We start from the raw sequence: 14,732 nt of genomic DNA, 5'->3' as shown, positions 1-14,732 counted from the left end.
AGATGCCACCAAATAGGTGCTTGGCAGACCCAGCTTCCTCTCTTTTACTCTTGACTTCTGAGACCAAAACTTTCTTGAAATTCTGGGGCTAAATTTGCTTTATTTCTGGAATTTGGGAGTGCTATAGGTCATTTCAGATATCCTCAAGCCAACCACAAACAGCTAATATCTAGTTTAGTGTCTGCTGAGGTATATTCAAGTGCATACCCCTCGTGGTCTCCTGACCAGACTTTAAACAGTAACAGCCTGAAACCCACTACTTAATCTGACTTGCATAAATATGGTGTTGTACAGGGATGAGATACAGTTTTATCAAGGGCCTGGAAAGTAATTTATAATCCCATTTTATGCAGTTATTTCTTTTAAGCCCTTTGGCCCCAAAGCACTGAAGCAGCAGACAGAGTAGTCCATACCTGTCTAGAGTGACATCTTATTAAAATTAATATTCATTGGGAACTGTATACTTACACCATAGCCTACCATTCCAAGGCGAGGCCATAGGCAAAACTGCTAAAATATCGTGCTGCATTGATTCTGGAGGAATACAAGAGGCAGGCAAAGCATATGTGATATTCTTCCTAAAATCTGGGTAAATGAAAGGAGATGGGTGGAAGCCAATCTCCAAGTAATCAAACTTCAGAAAATTTCACAAGGGAACAAATTACATTTTAAGGAAGTCAACTGGAAGACACAACATATCTTGCATATAGGCAGTCAGAACATATGTTCTCTTACAGTTATATGGCTCTCTTTATGAAAAACAGAGATGACACAGATTAGCTATGATTTCAGTCGCAGTCCTAACATCAGTGAAAAAATAGCTGTCACTCTGGGAAGCTAACAGTGCAACAATGTAGAGTTACACCCTTTTAAGAACATAAGAACATAAGAGAAGCCATGTTAGATCAGGCCAATGGCCCACCCTTTTACGTCTATTTACTTCAATTTACATAGAGAGATGAAACTTTGCTTAGGACCAATAAGAAGAAGAAGAAGAAATTGGATTTATATCCCGCCCTCCACTCCAAAGAGTCTCAGAGCGGCTCACAATCTCCTTTCCCTTCCTCCCCCACAACAGACACCCTGTGAGGTAGATGAAGATATTGGATTTATATCCCGCCCTCCACTCCGAAGAGTTTCAGAGCGGCTCACAATCTCCTTTCCCTTCCTCCCCAACAACAGACACCCTGGGAGGTAGATGAAGATATTGGATTTATATCCCGCCCTCCACTCCGAAGAGTCTCAGAGCGGCTCACAATCTCCTTTATCTTCCTCCCCCACAACAGACACCCTGGGAGGTAGATGAAGATATTGGATTTATATCCCGCCCTCCACTCTGAAGAGTCTCAGAGTGGCTCACAATCTCCTTTCCCTTCCTCCCTCACAACAGACACCCTGTGAGGTGGATGGGGCTGAGAGGGCTCTCACGGCAGCTGCCCTTTCAAGGACAACCTCTGCCAGAGCTATGGCTGACCCAAGGCCATGCCAGTAGGTGCAAGTGGAGGAGTGGGGAATCAAACCCGGTTCTCCCAGATAAGAGTCTGCACACTTCACCACTACACCAAACTGGCTCTTACCAAGCATGGTAAGAGACCAATAAAAGAGACTCCCACCACCCCCCTCCAAAAAAACCCCACCATTCAGCTGTCCTTGTTAAATACAAAGTTCCACAGTGAAAACATGCTCCATTGCCACCGCTTTCTCTTCAGAGCTTCTGGCTTCCATAAACACCGCACATGTAATGGAACACAGTGGAATGGCCACACTTTTGAAGTCCATTTGTAGGCTCCTTTCTCCAAATCAACCTGCTGGGTTAAGTCCCAAGAATTTACACCTTTCGCTCACTGCCTCTGCTAGCCATGCAGAATCAGAACGCGCTTTACTGATCCCAGACAATGCTGTAAGGCACAGTGGAAAGACTTGCAGTAGAAACCCCCCAGTGGTACATGTAGAAAACACACAGCCCCTAAATAAATCTTGACATGTGGCCAAGCTGTAGGGCAAGTGACCATCCCATTCCTGAACTTTGGTACCCTCCTCTTCCACCCCATGCAGCCCCCTCCCACCTTGCATTTATGAGGACACTGACACAGCACCAACAAAGCAGCAGTGAGTGTGGTGCAAAAGCACCCCTCCCCCTTCTTTTGCAAGTGATTTCTGGCTATACATCACAAATGAACATCTCACACAGCAAATGAATCCACCAAGCTCATTAGACACACTGCAAAGGGAAGGACAGGAAGAAAAGCACAAATGATGGTAAAAATAAGAAGCTTTGGGATTAGAAAGAGGCTGTATTTAGAATCCAGTCCTGATAGACACAAAGCCTGACCCGGATACTTCTGAGAATTCCTAAGAATTTATTCGGTGGGAGAGGTATAGGTGTCATATTTAAGGAAGGGACTTAGAATTGCCTGGTAAAGTCCCTACTGTTGTGATCAAGAAGAAGTTGAATTCTCCAGTTTTTTCTATTCTCCAAATTTCTCAAGGTTTCTCCAGTGCCGTTTTGCATGGATTCTAAATAGCCCCATTTTTTCACTCTTATGGGTGGAAACAAATCCCATCTTTCTGCACCGGTGCCTTTGGCATAGCCCAGTAATCAACAACCATGCAGGAGGAGGTCCAAAGCAGGCAGGAGCAAAAAGAAGGAAAAGCAGCAACAGAACAAACCAGAAAAGGAGAAGGATCGCTGCCGGTGAAGAGGAGGATGGGGGCTTTTCATGCTCTTCCGGATGTCCCGGAGTTTGGCGTTGTACTCTGATAGGGGGAGACGGGATAGGTAAGAATAAAGAAGGTTAACCAATGATGAAACAATATCCATCACGAAGAGTGAGAGTGAGAGAGGAGTCAGAGGCAGGACAAACATCACAACAGACAAAAGAAAAAGAAGGGAGGGAAAACATAAGAAAAAAAAATATTAGTTGGAAATTTATCTAGGCCTAGAGACACTGTAGTAAGGATGTGCAAAAATCATACCATGAGGAAACCAGTGAACCAATTCAATTAGCAGCTCCTTCACACGTGACCCTGGATGAACAGGTAGCCTCAGGAATAAAACGTCTGAGGTAAAAATGTCATGAAGGTATCTGACTTCCTGTGGCTTCAGGAGGAGCTGGGCATCAGTGTAACATAACTGATCATCATTATCAACCCTATATTGCATTTCTGAAAATTCAATCTGGAAATTATGGAAGATGATCACCAGTTATCTCTAATTCATCTAACTTCCAAACTAAATGTCTGTTGACTGTACAAGATGAATATTCCAAGCGTGAGAGTCATGGGTCAAATTGTGAGATACAGGAAATGGAATATATTTGGAGACAGAATCAATTTAGCACTGTACCCAAGGTGAAATCTTGTCATGCTTCCACAGTAAAAGGGGGCTGCATAAATTCACTGCAACGGAAGGATGAAAACATGAAGCTGACTTATACTGAATCAGATCCTTGGTCCATCAAAGTCAATACTGTCTACTCAGACTGGCAACGGCTCTCCAAGGTCTCAAGCTGAGGTCTTTCACATCACCTCCCACCAGACCCTTTTAACTGGAGATGCCAGGAATTGGGACCGAAGGCCTTCTGCGTGCCAAGTGAGCCACAACCCCTCCTCTCTTGATGCAAATCTAATACAAAAATGACAAAAGGAGATTTCATAGGCATCTCTTCTATGTACTGCCACATTTCTCACTACAAAAATCCCATTACCTATTAAAGGCATACAAATTTTCCTGTATTTCCTGTTGTCATTTTTTTCCTTTCCCCCCTTTTTCATCACACTCTTCCTTCAAGCAGCTTACAAAGGCAGTTAAATTTAAGTACAAAATGAAAAAAGGGCACGTAAGTGTACATACTTGGCTCCACCATGCCTGTTTTAACCTCATAATCCTGTGAGCAGCACCAGTTCTAGGGCGCCAAGCAGCAGATTGTCAGGCATGCGGCTAGAGAAGCCAGAATCCAACCCCCTGTCCACTGAATCCACGGAAATCTGGACCCCACCAATGGCTTCCCACTCAGGAAAGGGCTTAGGAACCATGGCTGAGTCTTTGGCCCAGTCAAGTAGACATACTCTTCTCAATAACTGGAGCAATGAAAAAATGAATTTCTCTCACTATATTTATGCACCCATTCTTCATTTTCTACTCAACACATTCATACACTAGTAACTATTTAAATGGGAACTTAAATATGGCTACTTCTTGACAGTGTAGTTCCCCCCATGCCCTTATGAGATGCATTTCCTATCTATCAACTTTATACAAATGTACATTATGTACAAGCATACATGTGGCAAGATAATGTGATCATTTTTATTCCACAGTTTCCAAAACAAGAGCTTAAATTTGAAAGGCACCAGGATTTGGGATTTTTTAAATCAACTTTTTGTAAGATAACTTTACAGTAAGGTTTTGGACAGTGATTTTTTTTTTTTCATTTGCTTCATCATAAATTAGAACTCTCAAGAAAATATATGCTGTGGGGGAGAATAGCAGAGAAAATAATAGAAAGCTGCTAAGCTTATAAGCTTGCAAGCCAGCTCAGGGACCACACAGCTTCTTTACCTTCCTGAGGCTCGAAAGCATCCCTGAACTTGGTCATATTTCCATGGCATCATAAAAATCACTCACTGGGGTATTTGCTTAGCTGTATGTGAACTACAACTAGAGCATTAACTAGATTTACGTTAACAGCACATTCTGTACATGTTCAAAATCCCTATTTATACTACATGATAATTAAGAACTCGTAATAAAAGGTGAAATGTTTTTAGTGCTTTATACCCATAACTGAGCAACCCAAACACAACCTAAAATGGGGCAGCTCACCAATCTCTAGAACTCCAGTAGCCTTTTACTCATCAAATCTGGATTCAGGATGGACACGGGGCAGTTATAGTTAACCCTGGCTATCTGGTGATTTTAGAGAACCTCAGACACCCAGGCTCTTTCCTACAGAGGGCCCGTCTAGAAATAGAGGACATATACATAGCTAATAGTCTTGTGATACTTCAGTGCTTTGCTGCTTGTATAGGAATTCCAATGGATAAGCAGCAGTCACAACGTGACTTATACAGGCATCTCTGACTCCGTGGGATCATACTAATTGCTGTATGCCTAATTCAGGCCCTGGGGTTTACTGAGCCAGGCACAATTTGCAGTATGGGGTGATTTTTCAGGGAAGCGAATCCTACTAGAATCCTTTTGCCTTAATCATTACAGTGCCGTCCCCACCCTGCTGCATAGGAAATCAGAGTTCTCATGCAAGTGAGAACCAGAGAGGATAATGACCTGTGAGATTCCACGCATACTTCCCCTGGAACAAACAGGCAATTTATAGTAGCATGCATTGTAAATAAAATGCTGCCCCCTACTCTCTTCCAGGCAGTGCGGGAAGTTCCATTCCTTCCACTAGCCTTCTCATCATCCTCGTGCACTCGCCAGGTCTCCTGCTTGACAGCATGCATTGTGAGCACAGAACACCTAGTACAAAGTGGGCAACCAGAGTGCTGACTTGTGCTTCTGCATATGGGCCAACTATTTCTCTCCTGGGACTTGGGATGCAACATTCCCTGGGATTACTGACACGCAAATATCCCAGGTAGGGGACTCCTATAAAAGAAGAAGAAGAAGATATTGGATTTATATCCCGCCCTCCACTCCGAAGAGTCTCAGAGCGGCTGACAATCTCCTTTCCCTTCCTCCCCCACAACAGACACCTTGAGAGGTGGGTGGGGCTGGAGAGGGCTCTCCCAGCAGCTGCCCTTTCAAGGACAACCTCTGCCAGGGCTATGGCTGACCCAAGGCCATGCTAGCAGGTGCAAGTGGAGGAGTGGGGAATCAAACCCGGTTCTCCCAGATAAGAGTCTGCACACTTCACCACTACACCAAACTTTCCATGGCTGCCATTCCCCCCCCCCCCCCATATAGGTATTGCTGACATTAAAAAGTCCATTGCGAGTGTGTGTGTATGTATATGAATTGTACATGTGCCCATCTGTTCTTACTGCTCTCTTCAACTATGTTCCTCTTGTTTATCTGTATGGACTGTTGGTCATACTCATGCTGTGTTAGGCCAAACCACAGAGGAAATCCAAAGAATGTACACTGGCAGCGCAACCCTAAGCACAGTCACACCCTTCTAAGTCTACTGAAGTCAATGGGCTTAGAAGGATACAACTCTGCTTAAGACTGCACTGTAAAGGTCTCGCACTCATTCTTGTGTCTCCAAAGTCCTGAAAGATGCACAGCATTATGCTGGAATAACTGGCAAATAGAGAAGAGATGCTGGGACAATTTTGTAGAGCACAGTAACATTATGTCTGTATAACAGCAAGCAGAATATGGAAGACAGAATTGTGAGTCCTTCTCCCACAACCATAGCTCTTCATCCTTAAGGTAACAGCGTCACCCTTTTGATCCCCTCCTTGGAATCTCTGATGTATGGAGGTTCACTTATCACATACATTTTACTGGAGAAGTGGCTCATTCTTGCTTCAAGCTCTGACCTGAGCGTATGCTTGAAAGCATGCATGGAAAAAATGTGTGCATATATATCTCGTAAGGAGAGGCATGCGGTGATTGCTTATGGTTTATGGGTATAATGCATGAAAATACAAGAGATGAGATGGGCACAGAATGTGAAAGAGAGCTTCTAGGGTTTGTATGTACATGTAAGGATGCAGAGTATGCATAGGAGCGCACAGGCATTTGAGAATCAGTGGAATTGCATATATATTCATGTGGGAAAGTATGCCTTATAGTATATTATTGGGTAGAATGGAACTGTATTCAAAGTGCATGTGCTTAGATCCAGTGTGAGAAAAACGTTATACACTTTTTATATGAACATTAAAATATAAATGTGTACAACGGGGGGTACTGTGTATCTGAGAAATCTCACAATAATATGCAAATTCTTTTCTGTACCTGCCAACGGATTTGTGATTCTGCACACGTTCAGGAGAACTGCAAACGTCTCTTTTTTACCATTTGTTTGGTCTCCTATTAACTAAGACCCCGACTTCCAGAAACACCTGAAACATGAGTACTCCTGGCTTAGAGCAAATGCTGTATCTATGACAGCTGCAAGGATTTTGTAATTTCCTTGCTCCCAGCTATGGCCACATGTGCCAGTGATACCACTCTGACTACCTCATTACCTCATCCTTCCCTCTCTTTCAGGACTATAGAACCATCAGGAGCTGCTTTGAATTGTTTTTTTTTTTTGAAGCTTTTATTTATTTGGGATTATATCTCACCTTACCCAACAAGCGGGTTCAGGGTGGTCACAACATATAAAACATAACAATTGTTTAAAAAAGCATAATCTAAAACCAAATTTAAACCAGTGCAAAAACAAGATGGCAACTTAACAATAAGATTCAGGTAATCCAAGATGTCTCCTGAAAGATGTTAGTTTTGGCACCAAGGTTGATGCTGTGGCTAGGGAAGGCCAAGATGGTTGATGTCCACCACCTCAGTCAAAAGTCTGGCAGAACCGCTCTGTTTTGCAGGTCCCGCAGAAGCATAGCAAGTCCTGCAGGGCCTGATCTCAGCTGGAAGCATGTTCCACCAGGCCAGGCCAGGCCAGCACAGAGAAAGCTCTGGCCCTGGTTGAGACTATGAAGATGTCTTTCGGGCCAGGGACTGCTAGGAGATGTTGCCTAGTAGAGTGCAAGGCTCTTCGGGGCACATACGGGGAGAGATAGCCCTGAAGGTATTCTGGTCTCTGGCCACACAGGGCTTTAAAGGTCATCACCATAACCTTGAACCTGATCTGGTACTCAGTAGGCAACCAGTGCGGTTGGTGTAGCACTGGCTGAATGCGTGCCCATGAAGACATTGCCATCTGCAAGGGCACTATCTCATTCTGCACTAGCTGCAGTTTCCAGGATTAGAACTGAGGGCAGTTCCATGTAAAGCGAGTTACAGTGATCCAACCTCAACGTGATCATTGCGTGGATCACTTCAGCTAAGTCCTGGAAGGTGAGATAGGGAACTAGTTGCCTAACCAGTAGAGTTCTGTTTTCAAGATGCATTTGTCAGTCATAGCAGCGAGCAAACAAAACTTTTTGCCCCTCACTATATGATCCTTGAGGGTTGCCTTCTTTTCAAGGTGTCAGATGTACATTTATCTGATTATATTTACATTTCTTGCCACCCCCTTTTTTAAAAGCTGAAAATATTATTTGGGAAAGAGGTAGATTAATGATGCAACTTATTTCCAACTAATCAGTGCTGTGCGCAGCTAGCTTCCACTTTCAACAACACAGGACAGGCTTCCCCTGAATTTGCACTCCAAGGAGCATACAGTAAACAAAATATAGTGAATGAGTGAATGTGCAAATGTGCTTCCTTCATGGGTTCACCACCCACGTTTATGAACAGGCAGACGCACTTTTAAGTGCCACAGTGACTAACAGCGCAATCCGAAAGAGTTACATCCTACTCCAGAGCTTTTTTTTCTGGAAAAAGAGGTGCCAGAACTCTCAAGAGGGATATGAAGGAGAAAAACATGAGTGCCCCTCATACACTTTCAAACATGTTTTTTTAGATTTTTGTTTCCATGAAGAGATTCTGGAACTTCATTCCACCACGTTCCCCCAGAAAAAAAGCCCCGCACTCCTCTAAGCCTGCTGACTTCAACGGCCTTTGAAGAGTGTAATTTTGTTTATATATGCACTCCAAGCTTGGGGGTTTTTTTGCTGCAATTCTCCTCCTCCTAGAACCTAGCCATATTCTCCTCTGCCTAAACCTGTAGCCTAAGAGCTGTGGTGGAAGGAGATCAGCAGTTAAGCCTCGGACTGCTGGCTGGGGGAGATCCAGGACATTCTGAGGAGTCTGCAATTAAGAACTTTTGTGTAATTACCAGTCCCCCAGTGGCAGAGGCCAAGGCCACATTCCAGACGCAATCATCATTATGTGCCTTTAGCTAGCTGTATGTCTTTACTGAGTGCATTGTTCTCAAAGATTGATAATTTTGGAAAGTGTTTTCTCTTTTTGTAATGCAAGCCTGGGCAACCCTGTAGGAAACCAGAAAGCATACCAATGTGAATTCAACTGGGAAAGGCCCTGTTCTAGGAACAGTATATTAGTGCCCATTAAAAAGGACATCAGAAAATCTTTAAATTGCTCAACACTAAAGGGGTGTTTTGTATATTCTGTAAAGGTATTTACTGCATGTCATAGATTCTGCCTCCATTTTGACTCCTTTAGAATCTATTTTAAAAATGGCCAGTTTGTAGCTTCTCAGAGGTTTAGATAAATGTTTAAAAATGGCAATCTGTGCCTATTTGAAGGTTCAGATATCTAAGGAGATGATGATGATAATGAAGAAGAAGATATTGGATTTATATCCTACCCTATACTCTGAATCTCAGAGTCTCAGAGCGGTCACAATCTCCTCTACCTTCCTCCCCCACAACAGACACCCTGTGAGGTAGGTGGGGCTGAGAGAGCTTTTACAGCAGCTGCCCTTTCAAGGACAACTCCTGTGGAAGCTATGGCTGACCCAAGGCCATGCCAGCAGGTGCAAGTGGAGGAGTGGGGAATCAAACCCAGTTCTCTCAGATAAGAGTCCGTACACTTAACCACTACACTAGAGCCACACTTTATGCCCCACCTAAGTCTCCCCCACCTGTCTCACCAAATTCCACCAGTTCAAACCATTTTAGTGATGCCTCTCTGTCCTTCACTGGCCCATACGAAAATGCTCTGAATTCTGTGAAAGCCAAAAATACTGAAAGCATAAATTGTACAATTGTACAAACTGCATACATTTAGAAAAATGTGCATAATTTGTTCTAAGTGATTTCCAGTTTCCATGGTGAGAGAACAAGTCCTGCCTAAGACTGCAAGTGTTCTGGCCTTCAGAAAAGACTTGAAATCACCCAGGGCTATGTCATGTTGTGGGTGTGGTGGACATTTCCTTCCTGACTCAACACAGTGCAGTAAACATAGGAAAGGCACTGATGCTGCTCTCTCAGTGAGCACAAAATCAAGCCAAAGCATGGTCTTGTCGAAAATAGTCTTTCAGGCAGTTCTGAAACTCCATTACCATGATCTCCATGAATGGAATGGCTTAATGCCAAATACCATATTTTTCGCACCATAAGGCGCTCCGGACCATAGGACGCACCTTCCTCCTGGGGGTGATCCGCCGCCTCCACCTTCGATCCCGGCGCTTCCCCCGCGCCTGCCTGGCTCCAGCTTCTTCCAGCAAGCGCTGGGATCACTCCACGTGGCCCCATTGCAAACCCAGCGCTTCGCGAGCGCCGGCTGTGGAGAGGGCAGCGTGCTTCCTCCTTGCCTGGCTGCCTGGCTCCAGCTCTGATGCTTAAAGCAAGCGCTGGGATCGGAGGGCGGAGGGAGCGATCCTGGCGCTTGCTGTAAGCATCAGAGCTGGAGCCAGGCAGCCAGGCAAGGAGGAAGAACGCTGCCCTCTCCACAGCCAGCACTCGCGAAGCGCTGGGTTTGCAGTGGGGCCACGTGGAGCGATCCCAGCACTTGCTGGAAGAAGCTGGAGCCAGGCACGCAGGCGCTGGGGAAGTGCCGGGATCAGAGGCGGAGGCAGTGGATCGCCCCTCCCCCCCAGAGGAAGGTACGTACCTTCGCTCCATAAGACGCACACACTTCCCCCCCCACTTTTTTGGGGGGGGGGTGGGGTGGGGGGGGGGGAAGTGTGTCTTATGGTCCAAAAAATACAGTACCTGTAATTACAAATCAGACACAATACTTCCACCTAGTTTAAACATGCAAGTCTGGCAAAAGGAGTCACAGCAAGTTCAGTGGAGATAGAGCCAGAGAGATGCTATACGAACACCTTAATCTAGAAAAGTGCATCAAATTGCTTCAGACCAGCAGAAGCTCCCCTTTCTTGGAGACCGCTTGTATAGACGGGTGCTGCAAATCTCAGTCATTAGGCATTCCTGGGACACCTGGACAGAACCAGGAAAGCTTGGGTTCCAAATTATGGGAGAGAAGAAGTCTTATACTTCTGTCAGGAAATGGGAGGCAAAACTAACTGAAGGCATTGGAAAGAAAAAAGAACTGCAATTAATATTACAGTGGCACTACGGAATACTTTGTATTCAACATATGAAACTCCTCCCAAAAGGTTAGCTACCACTAGCATGCACCATAAAACAAGTGTAAGCATTTAAAAATGTATTGAGGTTCTTACACATATCCTTGCAAATGTGGTTGGGAGAGTTCTTCTGAAACTCCTTTATTCCTTGACCGCCGTGGCTTTAACTTTCCCAACAGCACTTTGTGCTACATCAATTAACTTCCCCTTCTATCGTTTTCTAAATCTTTAAAAAAGTCATGCTTTCTGAGATCTGATGCTTGTCTTATATTGTCTAATGTAATTTTTATGGACAAGTGCCATCATTGTGAATTGAAAATCTGTTAATAAAAATCTTTAAAAAAAAGACAAGTGCCATGGACTTGTAGATGACAAGAAGTACCATGCTCACTTTTTGGGTGCTTTACAGTCAACAGCAACAATGGCTGCAATGGAAATTCGAGCATATTTGAAGAAACGTTGCGGGTACAAAGGAAGCGTTCACATTCTCTATCCTAATGAGTGCAGTACCCTATCGTGCCGCTGGAATTTTCCAGTGATTCACTCAGCCAGGTAAACAAAATCAGGCAGCACCCTTCTCCCAGGACAAAGAAAACATTTGATCTCTAGGGACAGAGATTTAAGACTCATGAAGGAATAGAAAGTAAAGATTCCTACCTGCTACCCTATGGGCCACAAGCCCTTCAAGGTGCAAAGGCTCTTCCTCTGAGGTTCGAGAAGGCTCGTCATTATTTTCCACATCTTTTACTGGTATCTGAGCTTCCACCGTTGTTGGGGATGCAGGTGATGTGAGCAGGGGATTCTGCCCTTCCATGGGCTTGCATGGCATCACATGAGGGCTTGGAGATGTAGGAGGGCTTCCTGCAGCTTGACCATAACTCCCTGCTTGCGTTACGCTTGGCTGTTGGTCCTGATAGCCATAGGGCAAGTAGGTCTCCTTGTAATCCTGTGCTGGGTACTCCAGCTCTCTGGGATTTTGCAGCAACAGTCTTCTTGGATGAGCTTTAGATACAGGCTCAGGCAAAGGGGACACACTGGTGCCAGTGGAGATGTGTGTGGGGCTTCCTGGAATGGGTCCAAAAGCATTGGTAGACCGTGGCTGCATCACTTGAGGACCAGTCACAGGCTGAGCAGACATTGAGAGAGCCATTGGGCATGGTTTGTCATTTCTAGAGGCCACTGGAACACTCTGAGATTTTTGCATCGTAGAGACAGAGGGATCCAAGTCCAGCATAAGCATGTTGAGGGCCTCAATTGACTGCTCTATTTCCTTCTGAGACGCCACCCTGGGGAATTCAGGGATGCTGATGCTCTGAGGGGGCGCTATTTGTGAGGGGCTAGGCTGAGGGCTTGCACTAGAGACACTGGGGCTTAGGCTTTCTAGGGTGCCATCTTGTGGACGGGATGGTGGTCGGCTCCCACTTTGCTGCTGCCATGAGTTCAATCCCCTCTGGACAGCTTCTCGACTACTCATGTTCCGTGCAGGTGCCTGTGGAAGTTGAGGGGTCTCAGCAGTAGCTGTGGGGAAGGTTTGGGAGCGATATATGCCATTTGGGTCATAGCTGTAGGGATACTGTTGTGTGGAGGCTAGTGGCTGGGGTTGCAGCCAGCCAGGAGTGGGGAAACCATGCTGATAATAGTCTGCCAAGTTTTCCTGGGCAGATATTGAAGGTCGAATGTGCCCATATGGATCTTGGGGGTGACGCCCCATCATGCTCCGTAAGGTGTTCTGGTTATTGTAGGGGTAGCCACCGTTGATAACCGTCTCCGAATCACGCAACTTGTCTATACCATTGAAATTGGATGAGCCATTGGGTAAAGAGGAAAGACTCTCCATCCGAGGGGCCTCATGATAGCCCATGTCACTAGTGTTGGTAGTGCCATCAAAAGACGAGAGGGTGCCCAGACTGCCAACACTGTGCCCATCCTGGTTGGGCAATTCATCATCCAAAATGTCTGTTTCCCTCTCAGCTACCAAGCTTGCAGCTTCCCCATTAACATGCACCTGTGCAGGTACGACATGGCGTCCGGATACAGTGGAGGCCATTACTGCTCCTCCGCTGGAGTTGTGGTTGTGCATGGTAGCTTCGTTTTCCAAGCCAAAGCCACTGAGCAAGCTCTCAAGCTCCCGCTTCTCCTCAGGGGTCAGTATAGGATTGTTTCCTCCACTGCTGCTGGGGACCGCAGGTACCGCTTGTTCATCTGTCTTGTCAGTCTTGGTGGAAGCAGTGGAGTTGCCCGAATCACTGCTAACAGAAAGCGTGTGTTCAATGTGATTAGGGGCTGCCGAGAGTGCAATGCGGTTGGTGTTGACAGTGCCGGTGCTGCTGTGGAGTGAGTCCTTCTTCTTCACCTTAGCATAGAGGCTCCCATCCAGAGGCCCTTGGGTGTGCCCAACCTCTGTATGGAAGAGGAGAAAGAAGGAAGACAGCGAAATCAATACTTAGGCTATGATACTGTAAAAATCAAGTGCTCTCATTAAGACACCAATGGTTCCTGGGGTGTTTATTTGCATTTAGCTATGGTGGGAAGGGACACTGTGACTCTGCCAAGCAGCTGCCAAGCACTATCATTCAATGTGCCCTTCAGGCCATGCAGGCAAGAGATGCCAGAGTGTCTGTCTGAGGGCAGCACAGCCCCAACCATGTTCTATTCCCACAGGAACTGGTGAAAGCCAAAGAAGTTGCAATGGCTGCTGAAGCAAAACAAATTCACCAGCTATTATCTTTTTATTGTGATGAGAACCAATGGATGTTTTGGGGGTTTTTTTGCAGCAAATGCGCCTGAATTGATCCAGGATGAAATGAAACGTCTTTTGGAAAGGAAAACAGACTAGGAAGAGTTATAAGACCACATACTTGTGGGGTCACAAAGGACTAAAGGTTCGTCTAATTTAGGCTAAGTCAAAAGCAGTCCATTAGGGCAGCGGTCCCCAACCTTTTTTGGCATTAGGGACCGATTTTGTGGAAGACAATTTTTCCATGGACTTGGGGCAGGGGGATGGTTTCAGGATGATACAATTGTGCACTTTATTTCTATTCATTTGGTGTGGTAGTTAAGTGTGCAGACTCTTATCTGGGAGAACCGGGATTGATTCCCATGGTGAGGGACGGTGGCTCAGTGGTAGAGCATCTGCTTGGGAAGCAGAAGGTCCCAGGTTCAATCCCTGGCATCTCCAAAAAAGGGTCCAGGAAAATAGGCATGAAGAACCTCAGCTTGAGACCCTGGAGAGCTGCTGCCAGTCTGAGAAGACAATACTGACTTTGATGGACCAAGGGTCTGATTCAGTATAAGGCAGCTTCATATGTTCACTCCTCCACTTGCAGCTGATGGAATGACCTTGTGTCAGCCATAGCTCTCGCAGAGGTTGTCCTTGAAAGGGCAGCTTCTGGGAAGAGCTCCACCACACAGGGTGTCTGTTGTGGGAGAGGAAGGTAAAGGAAATTGTGAGCCACTCTGAGACTCTGAAATTCAGAGCGGAGGGCAGAACATAAATCCAACGTCTTCTTATAATTATCATCACTACATTGTAATATATAATGAAATAATTATACAACTAAATTGGATTATTGTATGTTAGATGTATATTTCGTTCTTTATTTTCCCCATGCTCCCTTTGTATCGGATTAGATTTAATAAGAAATTAAT

At 45.3% G+C, this 14,732-nt stretch overlaps 1 protein-coding gene across 1 annotated transcript in view; it reads right to left on the bottom strand.

The window, feature by feature from the left end:
* The window catches only part of TNS1 (tensin 1), a 494,447-nt gene that overhangs the window by 80,787 nt on the left and 398,928 nt on the right, over positions 1 to 14,732 (bottom strand). Inside the window, exons 18-19 of the mRNA XM_060261061.1 lie at positions 11,742 to 13,484; positions 2,671 to 2,757 (exon numbers count right to left, since the gene is read on the bottom strand). Coding sequence (XP_060117044.1) covers positions 2,671 to 2,757; positions 11,742 to 13,484 — 1,830 coding nt within the window. The remainder of the gene's footprint in view (positions 1 to 2,670; positions 2,758 to 11,741; positions 13,485 to 14,732) is intronic.

This window comes from Heteronotia binoei, chromosome 21, assembly GCF_032191835.1.
Source record: "Heteronotia binoei isolate CCM8104 ecotype False Entrance Well chromosome 21, APGP_CSIRO_Hbin_v1, whole genome shotgun sequence".
Lineage (NCBI taxonomy): Eukaryota > Metazoa > Chordata > Lepidosauria > Squamata > Gekkonidae > Heteronotia > Heteronotia binoei.
Note: the sequence above shows the minus strand (reverse complement) of the source record. Positions and strands in the feature narration are given on the sequence as shown.